This window comes from Mercenaria mercenaria, chromosome 6 (assembly GCF_021730395.1).
Source record: "Mercenaria mercenaria strain notata chromosome 6, MADL_Memer_1, whole genome shotgun sequence".
NCBI lineage: Eukaryota > Metazoa > Mollusca > Bivalvia > Venerida > Veneridae > Mercenaria > Mercenaria mercenaria.
In genome coordinates this window covers 38,107,622-38,135,561 of record NC_069366.1, presented here as the reverse complement: position 1 = coordinate 38,135,561, position 27,940 = coordinate 38,107,622, and the positions used below count along the sequence as shown (strand labels likewise).

Sequence of the window (27,940 nt, the reverse complement as noted above, 5' to 3'; positions counted from 1 at the left end):
AGATAGACTTTCTTGCCAATGATGACTGTAAAAACTTAAGAACGTGAGATTTATATTTGTAAAACAAATCAAATCAAAACCTTTACCAGATAAAAGTAATAAGATATAAATAATTTGTCAAACATTCAGATAGACTTTATTGCCAATGATGACTACAAAAGAGAACGTGAGATTAATATTTGTAAATCAAATCAAATCAAAACCTTTATCAGCAGAGAAAATTTTGATCAGCTTGTTTCAGAACTTTTTTGTTCTTGTTTTTTTTTTTGTCTTCTGTGGATAAACTGATTTCACTCTTAATCTGAAACGCAGTAAGGAGGCAAGAACAATGTTCAATCATACAAATGGCTGAAACTATTGGAATGCAAAGACAAATTATTCTTACCTTAAAGAATCACCTTTGTTAGATTAACGTTCTTGTTTCTAAGAAGGTTCCCATTAGTTGAGGCAATCGCTGTTTCTGCTTGTTCCCGTGTTCGAAACCCAACCAAAGCAGTGCTGCAATCTGGAGGTTCACTACCGTCACCGATATTCAATCTAATAGATTCTGGTGCAGGATTGTACCCTGAGAAAAAGTTCATTATCTCTCCTGTTGACACATTCTTTGGTAAATTTGCCGCTTTCACAAAGAAGAACACAGCTTGGGTAGTAGGCGTTTCTGGTTGTAATGACTGTCTTAACAGCCGCATATTCTCAATCATTTCAGTTTTAGTAACAGGTTCAACTGATATCTTATTTTTTCCAACCGAAGTTTCATTTTTCACTAAGGATTTTTGCACGTCTGAGTTTGTAGAAAATTCAACATACCCTTCACCAATTGCTTTACCAACAGCATCATGACATATTTGAGCTACCCTAACACTAACGCCTACGCCCTCAAATAAACTGCGCAGCTCAAACACTTTCATTGTCTTTGGAATATTTCTCACTCTAAGGCATGTACAAGCTGGGGACAATTTGACAGGCGGTGTTTTTGACGGTTCAGTACTCGCGACTGTGGACTCTTTTGAGACTTTGGGCGTTTTAACAGTGTCACTTATTTTAGCTTGATTACTTTCAATTCCACTCTCCTTAGCCTCTTTATGTTCACTTTTTGTATTCGTTTTCTCATCTTTACGTCCATCAGCACTTTTATCCGATACTTTACTGTTAGTTTCTGATTTCATTTTATTCATTAAATCATTCATCTCTTTTTTACTCCCATGAGTAAGTTTAATAGTTTTCCTATCAAGCATCTTCTTTAGATTCAGAGCTCTTTTAAATGAACTTTCGTCTGCAAACTCTACATAACCCAGTCCTGTGCAAGTTTTAAAACGACTGGACTCAACAACTATTGCCTCTCCATTTTTCGCAATACCGAAACCCTCAAAATAGGATTTTATGTGTTGTACCTTAGCATATTCAGGCAAAAGACTTATCTTCACGACAAAGTCTTTTGTATTAGGTGTAACAGATTTCTTCTGCATTTTAAGTTGTGGTTCACCTTTCAATGCCCTTAATGTTGCACTTAATGAGTTACACATGTCGAGATCGGGAGCTACATCATCGTCATCATCAGGAGGTAGGTATGAATCAATTGCGTTATCAAATTCTTTCCGTGGTACCGGTTTTATTACCATAATTTTATTTCCTAGTCTGGTTCTGTCCTTCTGAAGTCCTTTCTTGAACGATTCTTGAGAACCAAACCTTACAAAAGCTTTTCCTATTCGTTTTCCTTCGTTGTTATTCAATATCTTGATGCCATCCTTTGGTAGTTCTAGACCAGCAAATAACTTACGAATGTCCTTATAAGTTGTTTCAACGGGAATATTTTCCAAGACTACAGAACATAACGCAGACCCCTTTGTGGCTTCTGATGCTAACGTATTCTCTTTTAAATCAACGTTTTTCTCACTAGGTTTTGCTTCGTTCTTATTTTCACTCTGTTTTTCACTACTCACTTTTAATTCATTTTTATCATTTGCTGAAGATCTTTTGTCATTTGAGTTGTCATCACCTCTATTTCGCCTTTCATCATTGTCACGTTTCCTGTCATCTCTAAATGTTGATCGATCTCGCTCATTTTTGTAGCCATGTTGTTCTCTGTTTCTTTCATCTCGGCCACGTTCATTTGATCGATCTCTTGTTGCGTCTGCATGATCTTCATATCTTCCTGAAAATCTATTATCGTACTTGTCTCGTCTATTAAAGTCACCCCTTTCACGCTCAAACGATGTCCCATCTCTGTCAAACGAACGACGATCCCTATCCCGGTCTGACTGCATATAGCTACTTTCATTGTCTCTGTGCATATCACGGTTATTCTGCTGGCCCATGTTAGGACCACGAATATTCCCTGACATTCTATCAAAATCTCGCCCCTGAGGTCCACCGAACTCTCGACCTCGATTATCAAAAGGCGGCCTTTTATCTCTAGACTCATTTTGTTCGCGATTAAAATGTCTGTCATCCATTTCATGTCCTCTAAAATCTGCAGGTCCGTTGAAATCTTCTTGACCTTGCCGACTGCGAAGTCCACTGCTCCTTCTGTCAAAACTGTGATCATTTCTTCCTGCATGTTCAAATATTTTCCGATCTTCTTTATCGCGTCCGCGCTCAAAAGAGGGCTCATCTCTGAAATCAGATTGAGGACCCTCCCGACGCGGTGGGAGATCTCTTCCAGGACGGCCTTGAAATTCTCGTCTGTTTCCGAACGGAATGTCATCCAACAGACTTGGCATCACTCGACTCTCATTTGTATTTCTGTCATTAAAATGTCTGCCATGCGTTTCATACTGACCTTGCGGTTGTCCCCGAAAATCAGGTGGTAAGCTTTCATAACGTTGCATTCCTTCATCAAATGCCGGTCCATCAGGAAAACGATCATAGCCTGGTCCTCTAAAATCACGCTGCATTCCACCATCACCTAGAAGACTGCGGCGACCTTCACGCCCCTGAATATGAGTATTTCTTTCATTAAAAGGGGGAGCCGTACTGTCAGGACCAGGGCCTTGTGTTGGCCCTCTAAAAGCCTCTGACCGACGATCATCAAATGGTGGACCACCCATTTGCCTGAATGGCCCTTCGCGATCTGGGCTTTGAAAACCACGCTGATTTCTGTCAACAAAAGACGGAGGTCCATCTCTACCTCCTTGACCTCTATTAAATCTAGGATGCTGTTGATTATTGTGAAATTCTGGTTGATCATAATGAGGTATATCTCTATCAAGTTCTCTATAATCAGCAGAAGGCATGCCTGTATCCAACTGTGCGTGTCTTGTGAAACGAGACCCACGGAAATCAGATCTGTTATCAAATGGTCTTTCTCGGTTTATCTGCCCCACCATACCACCAGAATGCCCATATTCAAATGTTTGCGACTGCTCCCCGACCCCCTTACCACTATGCCCATCAACAGACCTCTTTTGAAATCCAGATTGCGAAGCAATGCCCATGTCAGACGGTGGAATATCTGCTCTAGGACCTGGGAATCCACCTGACGGCTCATATCCTCTGAAATCTTTTGGTACAGCTTCGACAGGTGTATTTAACAGAGGTCCTGCGTTTACGCCTCCAATACCAGTAACTTTTTGTCCATTTAAACTGCTCATCAGGGATGTTGACGGGTTAAAGTTTCCAAAACCTGGGTTTACATTTTCTGATAACGTAACTGGTGCCTCACCAAGTAAACCTCTGCCACTCTTTGGCAGTGGAACAACTGGGAACAATGGATGAGCCCCAGTGCTAGCCTTCTTTTCAATATCTTTTTCTAATAAACTGGAAGTCTTGTCTACAGATTTACTATCAGAACTGGAATTCCCAACTGATGACTTCACTTTGTTATCAGTAACATCTCGTTTAACAACAGGTGATTGTCCAGCTTTTTCAATCTGCAACTTCTTTTCGTTTTCGTTCTTGTTTTTACTACTGGGTGACAAAGATCTTTTTCTTGCTTTTCGATTTAAATCCCTAGCAGGACTAGTTTTTCGGTCTTTATCTTTTGATTCTCGACTTTTCTCATACCTTTCACTGTCACGTTCTCTTGGCCTTTTGTCACGATCGCGGTCCTTATCACGATCTCTCCTTGACCTTCTGTCATCGTCTCTGTCTCTTCGACCTCGGTCTCTATCCCTTCGATCACGATCACGTGGGCTATCACGTCGGCTAGAACGATCGCGGGATCGGTCTCTGTCTCGGCTACTCCTTCTGTTTGAATCTCTTAACCGTGTATCAGAGGAATCTCTTGAATCGTCATATTTTTCATCCTGAGTAGGTGTTCTTGAAGAATCGCTCAAGTTTCCCTCACGTCCTGTATATGGTACATTTCTACCAAACTCGTCCCGCTTATTTGACAAAATTAAACCTCCTGACGATTTATCAGCTGGAACATTAGTTTTACTAGCCATAGATAATCGTCCTGATTCAATTTTATTCGCTGTTTCTCCTGGTGTAGAGTATGTTGACTTAGTTGAATATGGGTCATTAGGCTGAGAACTTTGGGGAAAATTTGTACCACTAATGCGACTCACTGGTGGATTATTTGCCTCACTAGAAACTATTGCAGGAGAGAACCTTGAAGCTGACTGGCGAGGTCTAGGTGGTAAGGTAGACTTGTTTGGCATACTTGCTTGTGTAAAACTTAAATCGAAAGGGAGAGTAGTTGCAAGAAACTTCGAATCATCTTGCCGACTAACTAAAGGAAGATTCTGAGTTTGTGACCGACTAGATGGTGGAATATTTAACTGACTCTGCCGACTACCCTGTAAATGACTAACATCATTTGGAACACTTCTTTGTGGAAAATGTATGCCTGTTGTTTGTGTATTAGGAAAATCAGTAGGATGACCACTAGACAGAAATGATGATTCATTTGATTTGTTGTCCGATGGAAAGCTTAAGTCACCAGATCTTTTGCTAAAAGGAAAGTTCGGGTCACCTGGTCTGCTGCTTGGTGGAAGGTTAGGATCACCTTGTCTGTTGCCTGGCGGAAAGTTCGAGTCACTTGGTTTATTGCTAGTTGGAATGTTAGGATCACCTGGTCTGTTGCTTGGGGGATAGTTATGGACATCTGGCCTATTACTTTGAGGAAAGTTCGGGTCGCTTTGTCTTTTGTTTGGCATGAGGTTTGGGTCACCTGGTCTGTTGTTAACGGGAAAATTCGGACGTACTCCTGGAAAAGATTGCAAATTACTCATAACGGTATTTTCACTTTGAAATGGTTTACCATGACCAAACTGCTGACTGCTGGTAACGCTTTGGCCACCATAGATAGGCTTCCCATGACCTTGGAAGTTACCAGGCTGGTTGTTAAACGGCTGTTTATTTCCAAATGCCATATTTGGATTATTTTGATTTAGGTTTTGCTGCTGGTTACTGTTTTCCCATGGTTGATTATGAGAGCCTGGTGGATGAAAATCTGTCTGTGGAAAGTAAACTTCTCCGCGAAAGTTACCTTTTGGACCTAGACTTCCATGATTTTGTTGAGTATTTGGAAATCCTTGATTGACTACATCTGTCTGATTTTTGTTATACGAAGCACCTAAGTGATCGCCAAACCCTAGCTGTCTCTGTGTATTGGACTTAACATCTGACTGTTTATTTAAGCCTTGGATACCTCCAACTGCATATTCACCTGGTAACTCCTGTTCATACTGATTCATACTTTTTTCTTTCGATTGTATTTTTTGTTGTTGATTGTTCGAATTAGAATTGTCCAAGAAACCCGAAGACAGTGACATATTAACCTGAGGCACAGTCCTGTTAAATCCACTCTGAAACTGATCAACTTGTGTTGACTGTTGAATGCCTAATGAACCCATAATTTGACCTACGGCTGGAAAAGCTTGGGATATTTGCTGCACTGATGGTATCTGTTGACTTAATAATGTTGATGCAAGATTCGTACTGACAGCCGGTGCCGCTGGTGCAGAAACACTCGGGGCTTTATCTTTGGCTTGCGATATGGTATTCTGCATTTCGGTTTTACTACTTAGAAATAACTGCACAGGAATATCATTTAGCGGTTTGTTCGTTAGCATCATTGCTTGTCGCGCATCTTCGTCTGTAGAAAAAGCTATAAAAGCATCACCGTTCTCACCACCAATGATTCGAACACCTCCTGGAGGGATACTCAAACCCTTGAAGAAATTTCGGATATCCATGGCGCTAGCGGACCAGGACAAGCCCTGTAGCCGAATAATCACAGACATCTTTTCACTTTTAACTCTTCCTGAAAATAGATAAATATAACATTTAAGAAATAGCATCAGTTTTAAATATCTTGACTAAACATTATTATATCTCTATAAAAGATCTATAAGATAACTACTATTGTTTAGTTCGATATTCAACTTGCAATAAATGTCTAAGCAATTACGACAACATTATCATTTTTTAAACTAACAATCTCATGCTTCTAGTTTGGATCAGATCCCGCCCTACCACATCAGCATTTTTTTTGCTTTTTAAAAAAAGCTGTATGACAGCATGTACAACTATTGAAGCACTCCCATCTAATACAACCTTAACGTACTAAAGCTTTAGCATTTTTATGTTGAAAAAGGAACATAATATTGCCAAAATGCAAGTCAAAGTTATGAAACTTGCCAAGTGAGGTTACCTCATGTTGCCAAAGACGCGCAAAGAATATGAAAATATTTGGTCAATTTTAATGAAAATGGTAACTGATATAATATCTGGGTAAATGTTTGGTCAATTGTTTATAACCAGTAGGTTATGGACTGGACAGTTTTTGTTTCTGTTGGGATTAACGGGCGGGCACCTGCGTAGAACCACTGACCATCCGTTGACCAGACCGATGGCTTCCTCACATAAAGAATTCGACGTTACGAGCGAGGCTCGAACCCACTTCAACTACAACTGTCACAGGAGTGACTTATACCCCCACAATACGGTCCTGTCACAGAAGAATGGCAACCATAAGAAATTTTAAAAATACTTAGAATAATCTAAAATATAAAAAAACTTAATACTTAATTGGAGTACTTCATCCTGGGCTTTCGCGGCACATATAAGTAATACTAGTATATGAGCCCAGGACAAGGGATGATGTCAATATAAAAATCTCTAATAATAAAGATACACTAAAAATGAATACAAAAAAGTGTCTTGCCGACACAAGTTACCACAGAACTAGAATGTGTCTGTAGGACACAGGGTCCCCCCCCCCTCACTGGTACATTTGTCACAAATAAGGGGCAATAATTCAAATGTTTGCAGTCTTAATGGGGTATAGCCTCAACAAACATTTTATGAAAAGGATTCATTATTCTAGGCCCTATACTTTTTGAGCTATGAGCATCACAAACAAAAAATCCACTATTTTGGCCATTTCAAGGGCCATAACTCTGTAATAAGAGCTATGATTCTGAAGAGGAATGCCAAATGTGCAAGGTCACATCACGATAAAGACTCCAGCAAGGTTTCCTGAATTCTAATACTTTTTTTGAGCTATGCACATCAGGAGAAAAGTGCATTTTTTTACTATTTCAGGGGCCATAACTTTAAAAAAGGGGGTGGAGCCAGCCAAATAATTAGAGGTGTGCAAGTTTATATCATGAAAAAAGACTTATGCAAGTTTTCAACCATTTATATTAAATACTTTTTGAGCTAGGTGCGTCACAAGGTGAAAATGTGCATTTTTAACTATTTCAGGGGCCATAACTCTAAAAATAAGGGGCGGACCCAAATGTAAAATAGGAGGTGCAAGACTCATGCAAGGTTTCATGAATCTATATCAAATACTTTTTAAGCTAGGCATGTCACAAGGTGAAAATGTGCATTTTTGACTATTTCAGGGGCCATAACTCTGAAAATAGGGGGCAGACCAAAATGAAATATAGGAAGTGCGCAAGTTCATATCATGATTAAGACTCGTGCAAGGTTTCATGAATCTATATCAAATACTTTTTGAGCTAGGCGTGTCACAAGGTGAAAATGTGCATTTTTGACTATTTCAGAGGCCATAACTCTGAAAATGGACGGGGGGGGGGGGGGGGGGGGGGGAAGGTTAAAAATAGGAGGTGCGCAAGTTCATATCATAATCTATATCAAATACTTTTTGAGCTAGGCGTGTCACAATGTGAAAATGTGCATTTTTGACTATTTCAGGGGCCATAACTCTGAAAATAGGGGGCGGAGCCAGATGAAAAATAGAAGGTGCGCAAGTTCATATCATAATCAAGACTCATGCAAGGTTTCATGAATCTATATCAAATACTTTTTGAGCTAGGCATGTCACAAGGTGAAAATGTGCATTTTTGACTATTTCAGGGGCCATAACTCTGAAAATAGGGGGCGGAGCCTGACGAAAGTTTAAACATCCAGTCTCTCATTGGTAACATTTTAATCATGCTACACTCTGTAAAACAAGTTCAAACAGAACATTAAATTAGAAGGTGTTTTTGTCACAAAAACATATAAATGTCTTCCTGCTATGTATATCTTTAGCTCTGGCGGTCATTTTGTGCAGCGAAGTGGAACGTGTCGGCGATATGCGCAACTAGGCTTGGTACTGATCACTCCTATGAATTTTCGTCGAAATCCGGCCAGCAGTTTTGACCTGTGAAAGCCGGACATTTTTCTATTTTTAGCTCTTGCGGCCAATTTGTGCAGCGAAGCGGAACGGGCCGGCGAATTGCAAAACTAGGCTTGGTACTGATCACTCCTGTGAAGTTTCGTCGAAATCCTGCCAGCAGTTTTGACCTGTGAAAACTGGACAAGCTTAAATCGGACGGACGGCGAAGGCAAAAACAATATGTCTCCCCCACCTATAGGGAAGACATAATTCTACATTTTGTCGGTTTATGTTTAAAGGGAGACAAATCGCTGTAATCTGCTACTTTCTCACAGGCATTGACAAAATATAAACAACATGCATACTTTTAAACAAAATATGTTTAAATCAACCATACTATTTGTCTTATAAATGGTAATATTTACCATTTAGAGCATTATTATCTGTGATAAAGACAAAATAAAAGGAGGTAAAATATGCGTTTCCTTCAAATAAAATTATTCAATTATTTGTAAATTTATTGCATTTATTATGTAGAATAAGAATAAGGTAGAAACTTATGTGTTATTATCAGTATTTTTTGTTTTGTTTATAAAGGGGAGATAATTACAGAAAGCCAGAGATATATCCAGATATATTAGAATGAACATTCACCTTGTATCTTTTTTCTTCTCTATTGTTGAGTAGTTGTGTTACACACATTGTTTTATGTCTAAACCAGGGAAGCAATTTTATGATACATAGGTGTTACCATTATTGGAATATTATACATCTCAATGGCGGCAATCTCAGAGCAACTGAGTTGTTTAAGGTTCTAGGTCAAATGGTTCTAAAGTTACTGATCGGAAATGAATTTCCATGTTCTGGCTCCTGTGACCTTGACATTTATTAGAGTGACCCCAAAATCAATAGGGGTCATGTACTCTGCATGTCCCACTCATCCTATGAAGTTTAGACATTCTAGGTCAAGTGGTTCGCAAGTTAATGATCGGAAATGGTTTCTATGTTCAGGGCCCTGTGACCTTGACCTTTGATGGAGTGACCCCAAAAACAGTAGTGGTCATCCACTCTGTAAGTTCTATTACCCTATTAAGTTTAAAGGTTCTAGGTCAAATGGTTCTCAAGTAACTGATCGGAAATGAATTTCCATGCTCTGTTTGCTGCGAACTTGAACTTAAATAGAGTGACCCCAAAATCAACAGTGGCCATCTACTCTGCATGTTCAATCATCCTATGAAGTTTCAACATCCTGGGTCAAGTGAATCTCAAGTTATTGATCGGAAATGGTTTTCCATGTTCTGTTTGCTGCGACCTTGAACTTTAATAGAGTGACCCCAAAATCAACAGGGGTCATCTACTCTGCATATTCAATCATCCTATGAAGTTTCAACATTCTGGGTCAAGTGGTTCTCAAGTTCCCTTGACCTTTAATAGAGTGACCCCAAAATCAATGGGGTTCATCTATTCTGCAAGTCCTATTACCCTATAAAGTTTGAAGGTTCTAGGTCAAATGGTTCTCAAGTAACTGATCGGAAATGAATTTCCATGTTCTGCCCCCTGTGGCCTTGACCTTTAATAAAGTGACCCAAAAATCAATAAGGGTCATCTTCTCTGCATGACTAATCATCCCATTAAGTTTCAACATTCTGGGCCAAGTGGTTCTCAAGTTATTGATCACAAAGAGTTTTCCATGTTCAGGCACCTGTGACCTTGGCCTTTGATGGAGTGACCCCGAAAACAATAGGGGTCGTCTACTCCATAAGCCCTGTCCAACACATGAAGTTTGAAAGTTCTGTGTCAAATAATTCTTCAGTTACTGACCGGAAATGAAGTGTGACGGACAGACGGACAGGACAAAAATATGTCTCCCCCAGTGTGTGTGTGTGTGTTTGGGGGGGGGGGGGGGGGGGGGGGCATAATATACATTTTATGTGGGGATGTAACTCTATGTAATTTGTCTTTTTGTTCCTTAAATAAATCTCTAACAGAATACACAAAAACTGAAAAATGTCAAAAATGTTGTTCAAATGTGATTGACCGATATTAACGCCTTTATGCATTGTTTACTAAGTCAACAACCATAACTCTAGTCTCGCGGAATGAAATCTCGAACAGAACATGATCAAGTGCAGAACTTCACTGGCCACATAATGTTTTAAGACTCAATGGCAAACACTATTCGAGATACATGACACAAATTTTGAATAAGTCAAGGGCCATAATTCTGGGCTGGTTGAGTGAAATCCCAAACAAAATCTCTGGTGCAAAACTTAATGTACTAAATAATATTCCAGTAAGGTTTAATGAATCTAGCTCCAATTCTTTTTGAGATACATGCGACACAAACTTTCATTTTGACTAACTCAATGGTATTAACTTTGAACTGTCCGACTGAAATCAAAACAAAACCTTAAGTCCACAAGTTCACATGCTAAGTAATAATCCGATAAGATTAATGAATCTCTGTCAAATAGTTTTTAAGATATGTAAGACACAAACGTTTAGGCCCTTTCGGCATATTTTGACTAAGTCAAGGGCAATTACTCCGGTCCGGCCGAGAGAAATCCCCTAAAAGCAAAACACAAAGTGCACATCTTCATAATTTATGCAACTTAACATGCTATTTAACAACCATATAGGGTTGAAATACTCTTTTGATATTAACAACAACAAGAGGGTCATAATGACACTATATCGCTCACCTATTAAATGTGGCATTGGAATCATCAAGATAAACATTTTGACAAAGTTTCATGAAGTTTCATGAAGATAGGGTCATAAATATGGTCTCTAGAGTGTTAACAAGCTTTTCCTTTGATTTGAGCGGTGACCTAGTTATTGACCCCACATGACCCAGTTTCGAACTAGGGCTACGAATCACCAAGATAAACATTCTGACCAAGTTTCATGAAGATACATAAATGTGGTCTCAAGAGTGTTAAAAAGCTTTTCCTTCGATTTGACTAGGTGAACTTGTTTTTTACCCCAAATGTCCCAGTTTTGAAATTGGCATAGAAATTATCAAGATAAATATTCTGACTAAGTTCCATGAAGATAGGGTTATAAATGTGGCCTCTAGGCTGTTAACAAGCGTTTCCTTTGATTTGACCTGGTGACATAAATTTTTGACCCAATATGTTCCAGTTCTAACTTGGCCTAGAGATCATCAAGATAAAAGATAAACATTCTATGCAAGTTTGTATCAAATCAAAGCATAAATGAAACCCCTATATGACAAAAAGGGCCAAAATAGTATAGGAATTTTTCCCCTTTCAGGGGCAGTAACTCTAGAACCATTGAAGGAATCTAGCCAGTTTTCGAAACGAACAGAGACCTTATTGTGACTTAAATTGTGTGTACGTGTGGTTAAAATCGGCTCTTTCAGGGGTCAATCAAAAGCCTAACTCCGGAACCTATGGTGGGATCTGACGGATTCATCATGGAATCCAAGATCCATTGTTGTTAAAGATATTTTGCAGGTTTGTACCAAATCAAACCATAAATGAAGTCTCTGTATGGCTGCAAAAGCCAAAATAGCCAATATTGGCACTTTAAGGGGAACCCGTGATGGGATCTGGCCAGTGTTCCAAAAGGAACCAAGATATAATGCCAATACAAGTTGTGTGCAAGTTTGGTTAACACAGATTGCAAAATGTGGTCTTTATCGTGTTCATAAGAAATTATGAATGAACGGACGGACGGGCGATCACAAAAGCAGTGACAGGTGAGCTAAAAATACGGACGGATGAACATCGGGATATATGTACGTACGGGCAAGGGCAAATCGAAGTGCCCCTACCCCCACAAAAAAGAGACCTGGACCATGATGGCCCTAGATCTCATCTGGTATTAACAGATTGCTTGAAAAATTAAAGAAGAGATCACACATGGAAAATACCTATAAAAACATATTTGAAATTAGACCAGTGTTTAGTGAAATTATTTTAAAAGGTGTCCATGATATGGATATTCTAAAGGAAATACTAAATACATATCTGAAAAAGTTACTGTCCCCTCTGGTGTCCATGTTTTCAACAAACTCGAATAATTTGAACTCATTTCGTCGAAGGAACATTTAAGTGAAATTATCTAACAGACAGCCATTCTGACCATGTTATATGTAAATCATGTAAACCGTTAACTAAATTTTTCAATGATCTGAACTAGTGCCCTAGTTTTAACCCAAGTGACACAAACACTGTGATTAAATCTAACGAAGATCAGGTAGAAACTGTGGCCTAGAGTGTTAACGTGGTCTATGGTTTGGCCTAATTACCTGGTTTTTGACCCAGATAATCCAGCTTCAAAAACAGACAATGGTGACAAACGTTCAAAGATCTATAATGAATAAATATGGAAAGCCATCTAGAATCTTCAAAAGGCTTTCAAGTGACGTAATCTTTGACCTCAGGTAATGACCTAAGTTTTATAAAGAAACATATAGCTATACTCAGTCAAAAGTTTAATGCCCACCCACTTAGCTCGATAAGGAGAGCGCAGATCTACGGATCGCAGTTGTGAGTTCGATCCCCGGGCGGGGCGTTATGTTCTCCGTGACGATTTGATGGAAGACATTGTGTCTGAAATCATTCGTCCTCCAACACTGATTCATGTTGGGAAGTTGGCAGTTACTTGCAGAGAACATGTTTGTACTTGTACAGAATTCAGTTAACTATCCGCCGTTACATAACTGTAAAACTGTTGAAAAACAGGTGAGCTAACAAAAATTGGGAGGGGGCGAGGGAGTGGGGAACAGGACATAATGGCAGTGTTTAAAAAATAACAGTTTCCTACTCATCAAAATAAAATAAATCTACAAATCATTTTAAAAATGAAAAAAAAAAAAAGAAGATAAAATGAAACTGTTCTTTATAAAAGGTTTTTTTTTTGGTTTCCCAACCGGCTTTTCCGGCTTTTGATCGTAGAGGAAGACCCTAGTTGCACCTGTGTAGAACCATCAACCATCCACTTCCGATGTGTGGTTCTCTCACATGAAGAATTTTACACCCAAACGAGGTTTCGAACCCATATCAAGTGAGAGCAAGTGGTTCGAAGTCAGCGACCTTAACCATTCGGCTAACTGCGAGAGCCATTAAGTGCAGTCAGGTGGGACCTTTTGAATAGACCATCCAAGCATGCCAAAGATCAAGGAAGATCCGTCCAGTTGTTCATGAGCATTTCTATGTTTTTCTTTGGCGCATTTTACGTGCAGTCAAGTGGAACCATTTCAATAAACTTGCAAGAGGTCACGGTTTCCAACAGGTCGTTTTGTTTTTTTTCAATTAGTATTTGTGACAGTCATATCCGAACAAATTCAAATTCTCTGATATTTACCCACATCCCCGAATTATAAAATCAATAATATGTTCTTTTGGAAGCATAGAATGAAATCGAGTAAACTAATAGCAAAATAAAATATGAAGTTTTGTGTGGCATAACATACAGAAGCATAGGCCTACTAAAGAAGAAGTCATTCCAGCAGTTAGTAAATGTCTACTTGCGGATTTGACGGGTATCTACAGTTGAAGTGTGGAATCAGAAAAACTGTTCCCCATATCGGATAAAACGAAAGCGTCGTTTCCAAATGTTATAAGATATGGAACGGAAGTCTGTAGGGCTATCCGTATTTCATTCAAAGTTCATCCGACTAGCGTGTGGTTTGAAAGCTGCAGGTAAGGTAGCATATCAAGTATAATAGTCTTTGACTGTCCAAAGGTAAAACCTTTGCGTGAAGAGAAAAGGCGCCATAATCCCATGTATTACTATGTCAGACATCCAAGCAATGGAAAATATACCACTGGCAAGTTCCAAATTAAAACTTTAAGATGATTTTGTAGAAAGGCACATGCCTCCCCCAATGCATAGTTGTATAGGCAAGAAGGCAATAGATGACATGAGCGAAAGTCAAAGAGACACTGATCGTTGACTGAAATAGGGATCATCCAAAAGCAATAGGTGTCGTCTACTCTGTAAGTCCTATCACCCTTTGAAATTTGAAGGTTCTAGGTCAAATGGTTCTCAAGTTCTTGACCGGAAATTGATTTCCATGTTATGTCAGCTGTGACCTTGACCTTTAATAGAGTGACCCCAAAATCAACAGGGTCATTCACTCTGCATGTCCAATCATTCTATGAAGTTTCAACATTCTGGGTCAAGTGGTTCTCAAGTAACTGACCGGAAATGGTTTTCCATGTTAAGTCCCCTGCGACCTTGACCTTTAATAGACTGACCCAAAAAAGGATAGGGGTCGTCTACTCCATAAGCCCTGCCACCATATGAAGTTTGAAGGTTCTAGGTCAAATGGTTCTCCAGTTATTGATCGGAAATGAAATGTGACGGACGGACGGACGGACAGGGCAAAAACAATACGTCGTGTACAGATGCCGGTAAAAGATTTCACCAGGCTATGGTAAAAAAACAGGGAGAGAATTTGTTCGAGTATGACTGTCACCAACCTTAACTGAAAAAAAACAACGTGACAATGATATACGAAATACCTGTATCTTATATCCCACACGAATTTCCAATAATAACCCATATTTCCAAGATCTAAATCTGTCATATTTTAAAATGGAAAATGGGTAGTCATAAAATCCGTGAAATTTAACAGACAAGATTGTATTAGGTTTATTATACCGTTAACATTATCTGTTAAATGACAGTAACATGATGCTTATGTATAATAACAATATCCCAGCAAGCAAAAGACGTCTGGAAGACGTCTTTATTTGGTTGTTTCGTGGTCGTGACGTCTGTGACAGAAAAAGACGTCTTTATTTTGTTGTTTCTTGGTCGCGACGTCTGTGACCAAAAAACGACGTGTTTTTCACGTCGTTCTGCATGCAAAAAAGACGTCTTTTAAAATACGTTTTTATTCCGTCATAAAGACGTTTTTGCAAAAACAGAATTCAACTTTTATTCTTCTTAGGTGCAATGATAATACAGCACAATTTGTTTGAAGACGTGAACGCACCTTTCAAAAACAACAGGAAAAAGACGTCACAAAAAGACGCCTCTAAAAGACGTGAACGCACCTTTCAAAAACAACCAAAAAAAGACGTCATAAAGACGTCTCGGAAAGACGTATTAACAACCAAACAAGACGTCTTTTGTTTGATAGGATATTACAAAAAATAGTTAAATATTGAACAGATATTCTACTTTCATTTTCGACAACGGTAAATAACACAGAGATCACCCTGAAATTCGTGATACTGCGCAGAAATTCATTATGCAGGCTCGTCCGAAACCATTCTTCGTTTGACCCCTTACACTAGCTTACATATAAAAACTTAAGGACAATTTTCCCATATGAAAAAGGGACATACTAACTTAATGGATAATCTCTTATTTGAAAATGGTACGCAATTACTCAGAATGGTCATTTTATGAAGCTGAAGATTTATGGTAAGTTTAAAAACATTCAGTACAATTATATAGACTTTCACAAACATCTCTTAATGGGACATAGTGTTGCCAAAATGTAAGCCAGATAAAAACATGCCATGCGAGGTCATCTCATGATGCCATAGATGTGTGTATAATTTAAAAACACTGATCAAGTAGTTTCTAAGAGACATGCTTAAAATGTGACTAGTGCATGATGGAAGATAAATCATCAGTTGTTCAATATACATGTATGGAATTCATTTGCCGAACTGCGTATTTCATGTGGAAAATGCACCCTTTAAACTTACATAGTTTCCCTTTCAGTACCATGGTTCTCACAGTATACCTAGGGTATATCATATACGATGGTATTTTCTTTTTGGTCTGGTGCCAGTGGACACCGCATATCTGATGAAGAATGACTGACGATTTTTGCTAACATTCCCATACTATAAGTCAATGTTGTAATGAACTAAGTTTAGCCAAAAAATGTGTACCACACGGAATTTCTATATGAATGAAGGGGTTCTATATGAATGAATGTTATGTGTAATCAAAGTTAAAATCATTTTCTCTGTTACTCTATAGAAATGTGGAAAGATTTACACTTGCATATATCGACATCGAACTTTTCTTAAAACCATCTTGTGTTAATGTGTTCCTTGCCTAAATGTGTTTCATTTGGCAAAAATAAGACGCAATGTTTTTATTCAGATAGACTGCAATTTCTTGTTTGGACATCATATTTGCAAAAGGAGTGAAATCATTGAAAAACACATAATAGACGACGATCTCATAGTAAGACAAATAAATTATCTGACGCGAGGATTTTATATTTTATTTCCGATAATTGATTGGATCCTGTACCGAGGGACATATACTGACAAACTAATAAAAATGGCAAATATGCAACAGAATTTATATGATAATAATAAAAGTTACAGAAATACATAATTCTGTTACCAGCGGCTATTCAAGTGTATTTTGTGGTTAATGTTCGGACACTTTCAGTCAGCAGAATTGATGAACAATGTTTATTTTGGCGGAAAAATAATACATGTACATTTCACGACGTAAGTTGTGTTGTTTTTATTAATGCAGTTTATATTTCTTCTGTGTTTTCAAATTAAAATTTCGAGGTCAAAGTTAAATACGTCATTAAATACAATAAGGGGAGAATATATATCTACACTCAACAAAATTCCTAATCGGTCAGTTTATATTTGTATTACTATTTTGTCAATAATGCAGGTATTTACACGAAATTTCACATGCCGACATTTGAATAGGTACTGCAGCTAATTATTAATTTATTTTTGGTGACTCATCGCCAAAGTAACCGCATTAGGCGTTTTGCCTAATATTGGATATTTTGCACGTGCGGTGCATGTGCACCAACATGCACGTGTTCGTTTACAATTTTGGCATAACTGACGAAAGTCCAACTAGAAAAACACATATTATGGTGAAATTGACACAAGAGCAATGGGATCGAGCGGTCGGAATGTTCCTAGCCGGGACACTTTTACGGCAAGTGTGTTACTGTTTTAACAATTTCAATAGATATTTGATGTTTTTTGTTTGTAACTGTTACTTTGATGGTTATTTCCATTTTTAACCTTATTTCCATTTAAAAGAACCTTCACTCGTTGGTTATCTACCATCCGCGCTCTTTTTTCGAAATTTAACCAAAGTACAATTCAATGAAATGACTAATTTTGAATTTTGTTGTATAATTCCGCAGCCCGGGCGCGTTGCTCTTGTGTCAATTTAACGATGATATGTTTTTCTAGTAGGACTTTCGTCAGTAATGCCAAAAGTGTTCATTAACACGTGCATATTGGTACACATACCATGCACGTGCAAATATGCTAAATTGGCCAAAACGCCTAAAGCGGTTACTTTGGCGGTGAGTCGGTCAAAAAATCGATAATTAGCTGCAGTACCTATTTAAATGTCGGTATGTGAAATTTCGTGTAAATACTTGCATTATTAACAAAATAGTAATACAATAAAAACTGACCGATTAGGAATTTTGTTGAGTGTATGTACTGAAATTGGGGTGCAGATTTGAATAAGAGACATCCATATTTGATCAAAAATAGACTAATGAAGGTTCTGAAAATGTCTTCAATAAAGATGAGGTTATGTATCCTACAAGTTCTAGAAGTGTGCATAAACTTGTGGGATAGATAGGATAAAAATGTATTAGGCGTCGAAAGTACAGACTTACGCGAAACCTGGCAAGAATATTAGTATTATACAATGTAATGTTAATCAAATTTTCGATATTTGATCAATGAAATAAAACGGTCACCACGTAAAATTACATGTACATAAAACACTGTAGATGCAACATTTTCGACCTTATCTACATGAATACTGGTCAGAATATTTGTCGTTATAAAGTCTAAAGTTAGAAACAGCTTCCCGTGTTCTTCTGGCAAAGTTTCGTGTAGATCTGGTAGACAATGTGGCTTCCGGCATGTTCATAAGGTAAGGCATGATCTGATCTAGTGACCTCATTCTGACCCTAATGACCCACTATTGAAAACATGGCCTTGGTTTCATGATGATGCATAATTTATAAGGAAGTAGATAATATGACCATTAAATAGTTTGTTGACAAGGTTTTTGTATGATTTGACGTAGTGTTTTGCATCTGACTCCAGATGATCTTGTTCCAAAATTATTACAGATTCCATCAGAACAAATATTCTAAACTATTTTATTTATCCCTGATGAACATGGTCATGCTCTTCCAAGATTACATTACAGGAAAGTTTTATTATTACAAGAGATCACAGAGTGATCTTGGCGCTCACCAATGTGCCATTTTTGAGTGTTCCAAATTTCAAGACTTAATGACTAGCTCAAGGTCAAATTTCATTTCCGTACACAACACTGTGTATGTGGTCAAAATTCGAAAGCTGTAACTTGAGAAATGTGAAAGTAGGTCACTAGATCAATTTCAAGTACAAAGTTCTTTGTACACAAAACTATGCATGTGCATCAAGTTTGAAAGCTGTAGTTTGACAAATTTGAAAGTAGGTCACTAGGTCAATCTTAAGGTCAAAGTTTATTTTGGTACACAAAACTATGCAAGTGGTCCAAATTTGAAGGCTGTAGCTTAAGAAATGTGAAAGTAGGTCACTAGGTCAAAATAAGGTCAAATTTTATTTCGGAACACAGACCTATGCATGTGGTCCAAATTTGAAACATGTACCTTCAAAAATGTGAAAGTAGGTCACTAGGTCAATGTAAAGGTCAAGGTTTGTTTCTGTACACAAAACTATGCATGTGGTCCAAATTTGAAGGTTGTAGCTTGAGAAATTTGAAAGTAGGTCACTAGGTCAAAATCAAGGTCAAATTTCATTTCAGAACACGAAACTATGCATGTCGTCCAAATTTGAAGCCTGTACCTTCAAAAATGTGAAAGTAGGTCACTAGGTCAATGTCAAGGTCAAAGTTTTTTTCAGTGCACAAACCTATGCATGTGGTCCAAATTTGAAGGCTGTAGCTACAGAAATGTGAAAGTAGGTCATTAGGTCAAAATCAAGGTCAACTCATGTCAAGGTTCATCTTGCCACTCAAAACCATACATGTGGTCCAAATCTGAATGTTGTAGGTTATTGACAAGAAGATTTTAAAAGCTTTTCCCTATACAAGTCTATATGAACCATGTGACCCCCAGGGCGGGGCCATATTTGACCCTTGGGGGATAATTTGAACAAACTTGGTAGAGAACCACTAGATGATGCTACATTACAAATGCCAAAGCCCTAGGCTTTGTGGTTTGGACCAGAAGATTTTCAGTTTTTCCCTATGTCTATGTAAACCATGTGACCCCCGGGGCGAGGCCGTATTTGACCCTAGGGGGATAATTTGAACAATCTTAGTAGAAGACCACTAGATGATGTCACATACAAAATATCAAAGCCCTAGGCCCTGTGGTTTTGAACAAGAGGTTTTTTCAAAGTTTTTCCCTATATGTCCATATAAACCATGTGACCCCCAGGGCCGGGCCATGTTAGACTTCAGGGAAATAATTTGAATCATTTTGGTAGAGGACCACTAGATGATGCTTAATACCAAATATCAAAGCCCTAGGCCCTGTGGTTTTGGACAAGAAGATTTTCAAAGTTTTTCCCTATATAAATCTATGTAAATTATAGAAATAAACAAAGGGCCATAACTCATTCAAAAATTGTTGAACCAGTCTGATTTTCAAGGGGACACAACTAGGGTACCAATACATCATTCTGACAAAGTTTGGTCAAAATCCCCCTGGTAGTTTCTAAGGAGATGCGATAACGAGAAATTGTACACGGAAGGACGGACGGACGGAAGGACGACGGACCACGGACGCAGAGTGATTTGAATAGCCCACCATCTGATGATGACGGGGGACATCGATAATGGGCAAATGGCGATCACTAGGTAAAATTGTCAAGGAAAGAAGCGAACAGTGATAAAAAATGTAACCAATTTTTACATGTTTCAGCGCAGGCGACCTGTAAGTTGTAAAGTAGTGAAGTTTCCTACGAAGCTTCGAAGAATTACAGATGATTCTGAGCAAGAGTCCAGACAAGAATGCCGGGACAGACGCACGGACGGATGAAGCGGCCACTGTATGTTTTACGCAAATGTGTGGCATGTTGACACCGCGACAAAGGTTAAATGAGTTTGACCCTTTGTGTCAATTAACATGCTTTATCAGTCATGTTTGACGTCGTGGCCATATTACACTAGTAAAATTAACCAACAAGGCCTTCGAGTGGTTTGTCGTGTAATTTATCACGGTTCAGAGTTCAGATGCGCAGGAATTGAACCATAGCCATCTGAACGATGAACTGAGGTAAATTAAATTAGACAATAAGCCACAAGAAGCCTTGTTTTCATTCCTACATGATCAATGAAATGTTTTGATAAAAATTATACTGGCCGGGCTTCATTTTTCCGAGTAGAAAGGAATCGGACGTCATGCGAAAATTTGACGTCATAATGCTCTCTTACCGGTCCGCGCGTCTACCGTTGTTTATCGCAGATTCTAACATGACCCGTTCCATTTTTCTGTTAAGCAAAGAAGGCTGAAAACTGTGTGTTATTAAACAATTTATTTTTCTGACGTCACAATAATTACGTCATAGCGTCGAACGGCATAGCGACGCGCTGGAAAAAAACCCAACAGAAAACAGGCACATTTTTAATGGATATCGTCTAGGATGTACTTTAAAATCCTTGGTAACGTGTTAGAATCGAAATAATAAATCGCATTTAGTGATTTGCTCTTGAATAAAATCATTGTTTGTCGTTCAGATGCGTATAATTATATCACTCAGGCGCCCTCGTGATATAATTCATTTGCATCTGAACTCCAAACAATGATTTTATTCAGCGACAGAAAATATAAAGAGCTTGAACTTCTTCACTGTTTAAGGAGGAGTGCGACCTTTAACAAAAATTTAGATATGAGAATATTTCTGATTTATTCTCGTTTTCCGCTTGGCTCTAATCCAAGCCACAGCTATCAAACTTGGCCAGTAACGGCACTTTTTGGGGCGTCCCTTATTGGCGTAATTTTCACTGTTTCTCCAAGATGCCCCCATTTGAACAAACTTGATAGAGGGCCTCACCAGGATGCTACAGACCAAATTTGGTGTTATTCTGACCAGTAGTTTCAGAGAAGATGTTTAAGTAAAAATGCGGACGACGGACGACTGACCATCCACCCCATACTAATAGCTCACCCTGAACCTTCGGTTCAGGCGAGCCTAAAATAGCATCCACAGTCAATAATTCTTGAAAGATTTGTAGTTTCGCCGCTGAACATCGTCTAGAATCATGTGTGCTTTTCTGACCCAGCAAACGTCGTACATTATTTTGTCAACTGGTATTAGTAGCAGCCGTCAGATAAGCCAACGCACTCGAATATTTCATACTGTGTAGTGAAATACAGCATATTTGGGGAGACTTGACCAAAACATTGCATGTTTGAAGTAACTGAATTGTCAAATTAAAGGTTGCCATCAATATTCCGTCTATACAAGAAACAAGAGGGTCGCTGACCCTAAAGCACTCACCTGTGTAAAAGGCTTCAAGTGTGTTTATTTAACGTAATGGTACAAGTCAGAGTTAGGTTTATATAAATGTAAGTATGTAAATATATTATATTATAGATTCAGCTCGAGATATTCAAAGTTTCTTTTATAATAACCTACTAGTATATTATATACATGTCACACATATGGGCATGGCCATTTTTGAAACTAGGGCAATAATTTGAACAATTACGGTAGACAGTCAAGCCCTGCTATCACACACCGATTATTCATACATTTTATGTAAAACTGCTTTAAAATAGGACCTGCTGTTTCAGACAAGAACATTTTTAAAGTTTCCAATATATACATACAGAGGAAATGTTACAACTACCCCCGGCGGCCATGTTTTATGACAAATCAATCTTGGTAGAGGGTCACACAAGGGCCATTTATGTAAAATTATTTTAAAATCAGGCCAGCAGTTTCATACAAGATTTTTTTTTAAGTTTCCACTCTATACATATAATGGGAAAAGTGACCACGCCCTCTGGTGGCCATACTTTTTGACGAATCAGAATAAATTGAACAGCTTTGTAGAAGGTCCCACAAGGACAATTTGTGCGAAATTATTTTAAAATCGGGCCAGCAGTTTCATACAAGACGATTTTTTAAGTTTCTACTACATACATAAAGTGAAAAGTGACCACGCCTTCTGGCGGCAATGTTTTTTTTTTGACGAATCCAAATTTGAACCTTGGTAGAAGGTTACATATGGACCATTTGTGTGAAATTATATCAAAATCGGACCAGCGGTTAGTAAGGAGATGCCGTTTGAATATTTCTTTTTATTTTAGCTCTGTCGGCCCTAGGTGAAACTGAGCAGAACCTTTGAAAAACTTTGGCAGAGGACATCTTGGCCAAGTTTCATCAAAATCCATTCAGTGCTATTGGAGACGTCGTTTAAAGAAATTGCTGACGACGGAAGGACGACCGGACGCACCCACGACGAACCCAGCGCAATCACAATAGCTCGTGAGCTAAAAATGTCACGCAGACCTATACCTCAAGGGCATTGCCATATATGAGCGGTGGTGATTCGTGACAACTATTTTAAGTTTGAATCAAATCCATTAAGTAATAACAGAGATATTTATACAGCAGGTGCATCAAAACTTCAACCCGAAATTCTAAGTACAGGACGGCCATGATAGCCCTACATCGCTCACTAGTTTCACAGCTCAATAATTCTTATGGTTGCGCCCTCGTGTTTTTTTCTTTAAATAAAAAAGCTTATGAAAATACATGAGAATTAAGTTGTTTTCCCTATTTTTTCCATTCAAAATTGAAAAGCGTTTGTAACGGAGTACCGGAGGTAAAATGCCTTAACTGTCCTCTGTGGTGTATTGGTCAAGAACGCAGAAAATGTTTATTGCCGCGGCGGCCCGGGTTCGATTCCCGACTCAGGCGTGATTTTCTTCTTGATTTCACATTTTTTAAAGACAGTTTAGAAACAAAATCTCATGTTCTTATGTTCATAATGTAACGAAACTTTTATCCTAAAGAAAAAATTATTTTATCGAAAATCTGAGTCCAGTCACTTTTAGCCAAATGTTTGTTGAAACAAGTCGTCTGATTGGTTCAAATAAAAATAGCAATATTGGAAATCCGATTATAAAGAAAGATGAATTTGAATGGGCTGTCAATAGATCTGACTTTTAGGAAGATCGAGTACTTCATTCAGATTGGGTCTTGATTACACTATTTTACGAGAGGATCACCTAAGAAAAGATTTATGAAATTATGAAATTATTCCCAAGTCGAACAGCTTCCAACAATGTAACTTATATACTTTTAAGCCAAGCACATGGTGGCTATGGCATAGAGTAATTAAGACAGCCATTTCGGCAGATGTTAACCCAATGAACATCAAAAGAAATTAACGACTTATTTCAATAATTTGACCGCAATCTGGCATGTTGACTTTTTAACTGTTAAATATATCCAAGAATGTCATTAGAATTAATATTTTCAGAAAAGTTATTCAATTTTCTCAGGAGTACTGTTTGCTCTTGAAAATTCAGAACCATTCTATCAGCCATGCTAAACAACTTTCTGGAATGCTGCAGTCCGTCATACTGCACAAAACCACAGATAACTTTAATAAAAGTTTACACTTCAAAGTTTTAAAACTGCATGAGGACCTATAATAACAAGGCAGTCTGAAAGACAGCTAAATCCCCCGCCACTGCTATGGATAGTGAAAGGGTAAAATCTTTGATTTTAGCTGTGACCTTGACCTTGAACTGACATGGCTGACTCATGAATTCTGCACAACGTCTTGATGAGGTGATCATTTGACCAAAGTTTCATGAAAATCCTTCAAGGGGTTTAGGAGATACAGAGCTGAAACCTTTGACCTTCAGTTGTGACCTTGACCTTGAGTTGACATGGCTGACTCATGAGTTCTTGATCATTTGACCCAAGTTTGAAGAAAATCCTTCAAGGGGTTAAGGAGATACAGATTGGACAAGAAATGGAAGGCTCAAACCTTCGACCCTTAGTTGTGACCGTGACCTTGAGCTGGCATGGTTGACTCATAATTTCTGCACATCGTTCTGATGAGGTAATCATTTGACCCAAGTTTTATAAAATTCCTTCAAGGGGTTTAGGAGATATAGAGCAGACACGAAATGGAAGGCTCAAACCTTTGACCTTCAGTTGTGACCTTGACCTTGAGCAGACATGGCTGACTCATAAGTTCTGCACATTGCCTTGATGAGGTGATCATTTGACCCAAGTTTGATGAAAATCCTTCAAGGGGTTTAGGAGATATAGAGCGGGCACAAAATGGAAGGTTCAAACCTTTGACCCTAAGTTGTGACCTTGACCTTAAGCCGGCATGACTGACTCATGGTTCTGCTCATCGTCTTGAGGAGGTGATCACTTGACCCAAGTTTTATAAAATCCCTTCAAGGGGTTTAAGAGATATAGAGCGGACACAAAATGGAAGGCTAAAACCATTGATCTTGCGTTGTGACCTTGACCTTGAGCCGGCATGGCTGACTCATGGGTTCTGCACATCGTCTTTATGAGGTGATCATTTGACCCAAGTTTTATAAAATTCCTTCAAGGGGTTTAGGAGATATAGAGCAGACACAAAATGGCAGGCTCAAACCTTTGACCTTGAGTTGTGACCTTGACCTTGAACCGACAAGGCTGACTCATGGGTTCTGCACATCGTCTTGATGAGGTGATCATTTGACCCAATTTTCATGAAAATCCTTCAAGGGGTTTAGGAGATATGGACCGGACACGATTTTGTTACGGACGGAAGGACGGAAAGACGGACGGAAAGACGGACGGAAGGACGGACAGACAGACGGAAGGACAGACGGACGGACGCAGACCATTCCTATAATCCTCCGCCACGGCGGGGGATTAATAAATACCTATTATACACAAATACATTAGCCAAATGTATTTATTAGTGGACGAGCAGGCCAAGTCAGGTTTATTGTTTGATACCAGTCAGCATGGGAATTAGTCAATCTATCAATTCTCAATACAATATCAAGTTTAACTGGAGTGTTTTTTTTTTGCAGAGTGTTTTTGTTTGGTTTAGCGTCACGCTGACTCATTATTAGGTCCAATCGCGACTTTCCAGCATTTGATGGTGGAGGGAGACCCCAGGTGCCCACCCTTGCATTATTTTAACACGGACGGGTACCTGGGTAGAACCACCGACCTTCCGTTAGCCAGCTGGATGGCTTCCTCACAGGAAGAATTCAAAGCCCCGAGCGAAGCTCGAACCATCATCCATCGTTGTTTAAACATGACCAAGTTTGAAGAAGATCAATCCAGTGGTTTCTAATTTGTTTAAAGGATTTTCTATTCAAAGCTCTAACGGCTCCTATATGTGGTCAATTGGAATAAATTTAAATAAACTTGACAGACGTCTATGCAAGGATGCTACATACCAATTTAAATGTAATTTTGTCCAGTAGTTCTACAGGGGAAGCTATTTAAGTAAAATGTTGACGCCAACGGGCAGACAGACGATGGGTGAACTCAACTGAGTTAATTGTTCATCTTGTTTACAGAAAGTAAAGTTTTGACCACAAAGCGTGACCTTGACCTCTGAAGGGGCCTTGGAGTTGCGCATGGCACATAAACTCGTTACGGGTAACATCTTTGTCAGGTTTTATGAAAATCCCTTGATGAATGGTCAAGATTTAAAATTTTTTATCCAGGAATCAGCACGTGGACACCAGGATAACGGTGCGTAGGAAAGTTCTCCATATGCTTTGTACAGTCGAGGTAAAAACAGCTCTGCCTAATGGGCTACAATACGCCCGTTTGCAAGCAGAATATAACAGGACAGTAAACACGGACAAAAAAAACACAAGTGCCCTCATTTAAACAAATCTCAGTAAAGACCTTACAATGGTTCTATTATCAAGTTTGATGGGAGATCCATCAAGCGGTTCATGAGAAGAAATTACTTTTAGAAAAATCTATTTCAGCTGTACATTTATAGAGGCAAGTACCCGCTTTCAAAAAAAAAGAAGTGTTATAAAAATATTTCTATTTTTAGCTCAAGCAGCCCCTAAAAAGGGTCAAGAATCCCTATTTGAACAAAACTGAGAAAGGACCTAACAATTATGCAACAGACCAAAGTTGATGAGCCTCCATCAAGCTGTTCAAAGGTTTTTTTCTGTAAACATATACCATAATGCAACATTCAAAGTTTGATTTAGATCCATCAAGAAGTCGTTTAAATGTTTTTTCTTCTATTTTTAGCTCTAGCAGCCCCTAAAATGGACAAAATGTCCACATTTAATTAAACTTCAGAAAGAACCTTACAATGACTGTACAGATCAAGTCTGAAGAAGATCCATCAAGCGGTTCAAAATGTCATTTAAAGGTATTTGTATCTTTAGCTATAGCGGCCCCGAACTAATACCCCCATTTGAAAAAATAATAACGGAAGACCTTACACTGATGCTACAACCAAAGTCTGATGAAAATGTACGAACGCATTAAACCTCAACTCTTACGCAGTAATCTCCCTTGCCGCTACTGTAGGAGTTTGATTAAACCCATGTTAATCTGAAGAAACAAAATACTCCTTTGTGTACGTATAGAATTTGGCAGAATTTTAAACACAACTATTTATTATGAATATTGTTTAAACTTGTAATGGTCGCTATGCGGCAAAAATGCAATCTGCAGGATTAAACGATTTTGCGACCAAGCGACCAACCTTATGTATAAACAATCTCTGCAGTTCGAATTAGCAGATTATCAGATTTGTATCGAGAAATACGCCATAGTTCTGCAGATTTTGCACGGCATTAGCGGCGCAATATTAATCCACGAAAACATAAACGACTGCATATTTCTCGATGCAAAGTTAATTATCTCTACTAACAAAATAATAGATTTTTTTTTTACTAGACGTGATCCAGTAATAGAGACGTCAAACACCCAGTGTACAATTCAAAGCTGATGTTGAAAATATTGACGAGTGTTCCATTTCAACTACACAAAGAGTTGAAAAAATCAGTATATTGTTATTTTAATTTCATGTCATTTTGGATTCATCGATTATATGCGACTTACCACAACTAAATTAGTTTACTTCCGATTTTATGGCTGATAATATTACAAACAAACTTTTCAATTCAGGCAGAGATGTAAATGTTTCCTGACAATTGGCAAGTTTAATACTGACAATTTGCACAGATAAAACGAATTAATTTACAATCTTTTTGTTCTAGGTATTGAGCTAACTTGGTGGGCTATATCAAAGACCGATTTCTTGCTTGATGCCATGACCTTCATGCATACAAACTGAAAGATTAGAGTGGTTTGGAATTTTCTTCAGTTTAACAGTACTTCTAAGAAAGATAAAATACATTTTCAAAATAACCTATAACCATAAATGATATAACTGATTATATACTCATTCAACAAATAAGTATATAAATAT

General features: G+C 38.3%; 1 protein-coding gene across 2 annotated transcripts in view; it reads right to left on the bottom strand.

The window, feature by feature from the left end:
* LOC123549099 (uncharacterized) overlaps positions 1-27,940 on the bottom strand; it is an 82,484-nt gene that overhangs the window by 11,203 nt on the left and 43,341 nt on the right. The window contains exon 2 of one of the 2 annotated variants that reach the window (XM_045336907.2): positions 399-6,208. In XM_045336907.2, coding sequence (XP_045192842.2) covers positions 399-6,188 — 5,790 coding nt within the window. In that variant the 5' untranslated portion in view covers positions 6,189-6,208. Of the gene's footprint in view, positions 1-385; positions 6,209-27,940 lie in introns of both variants that reach the window. The other variant, XM_053545651.1, reaches the window with a different exon arrangement.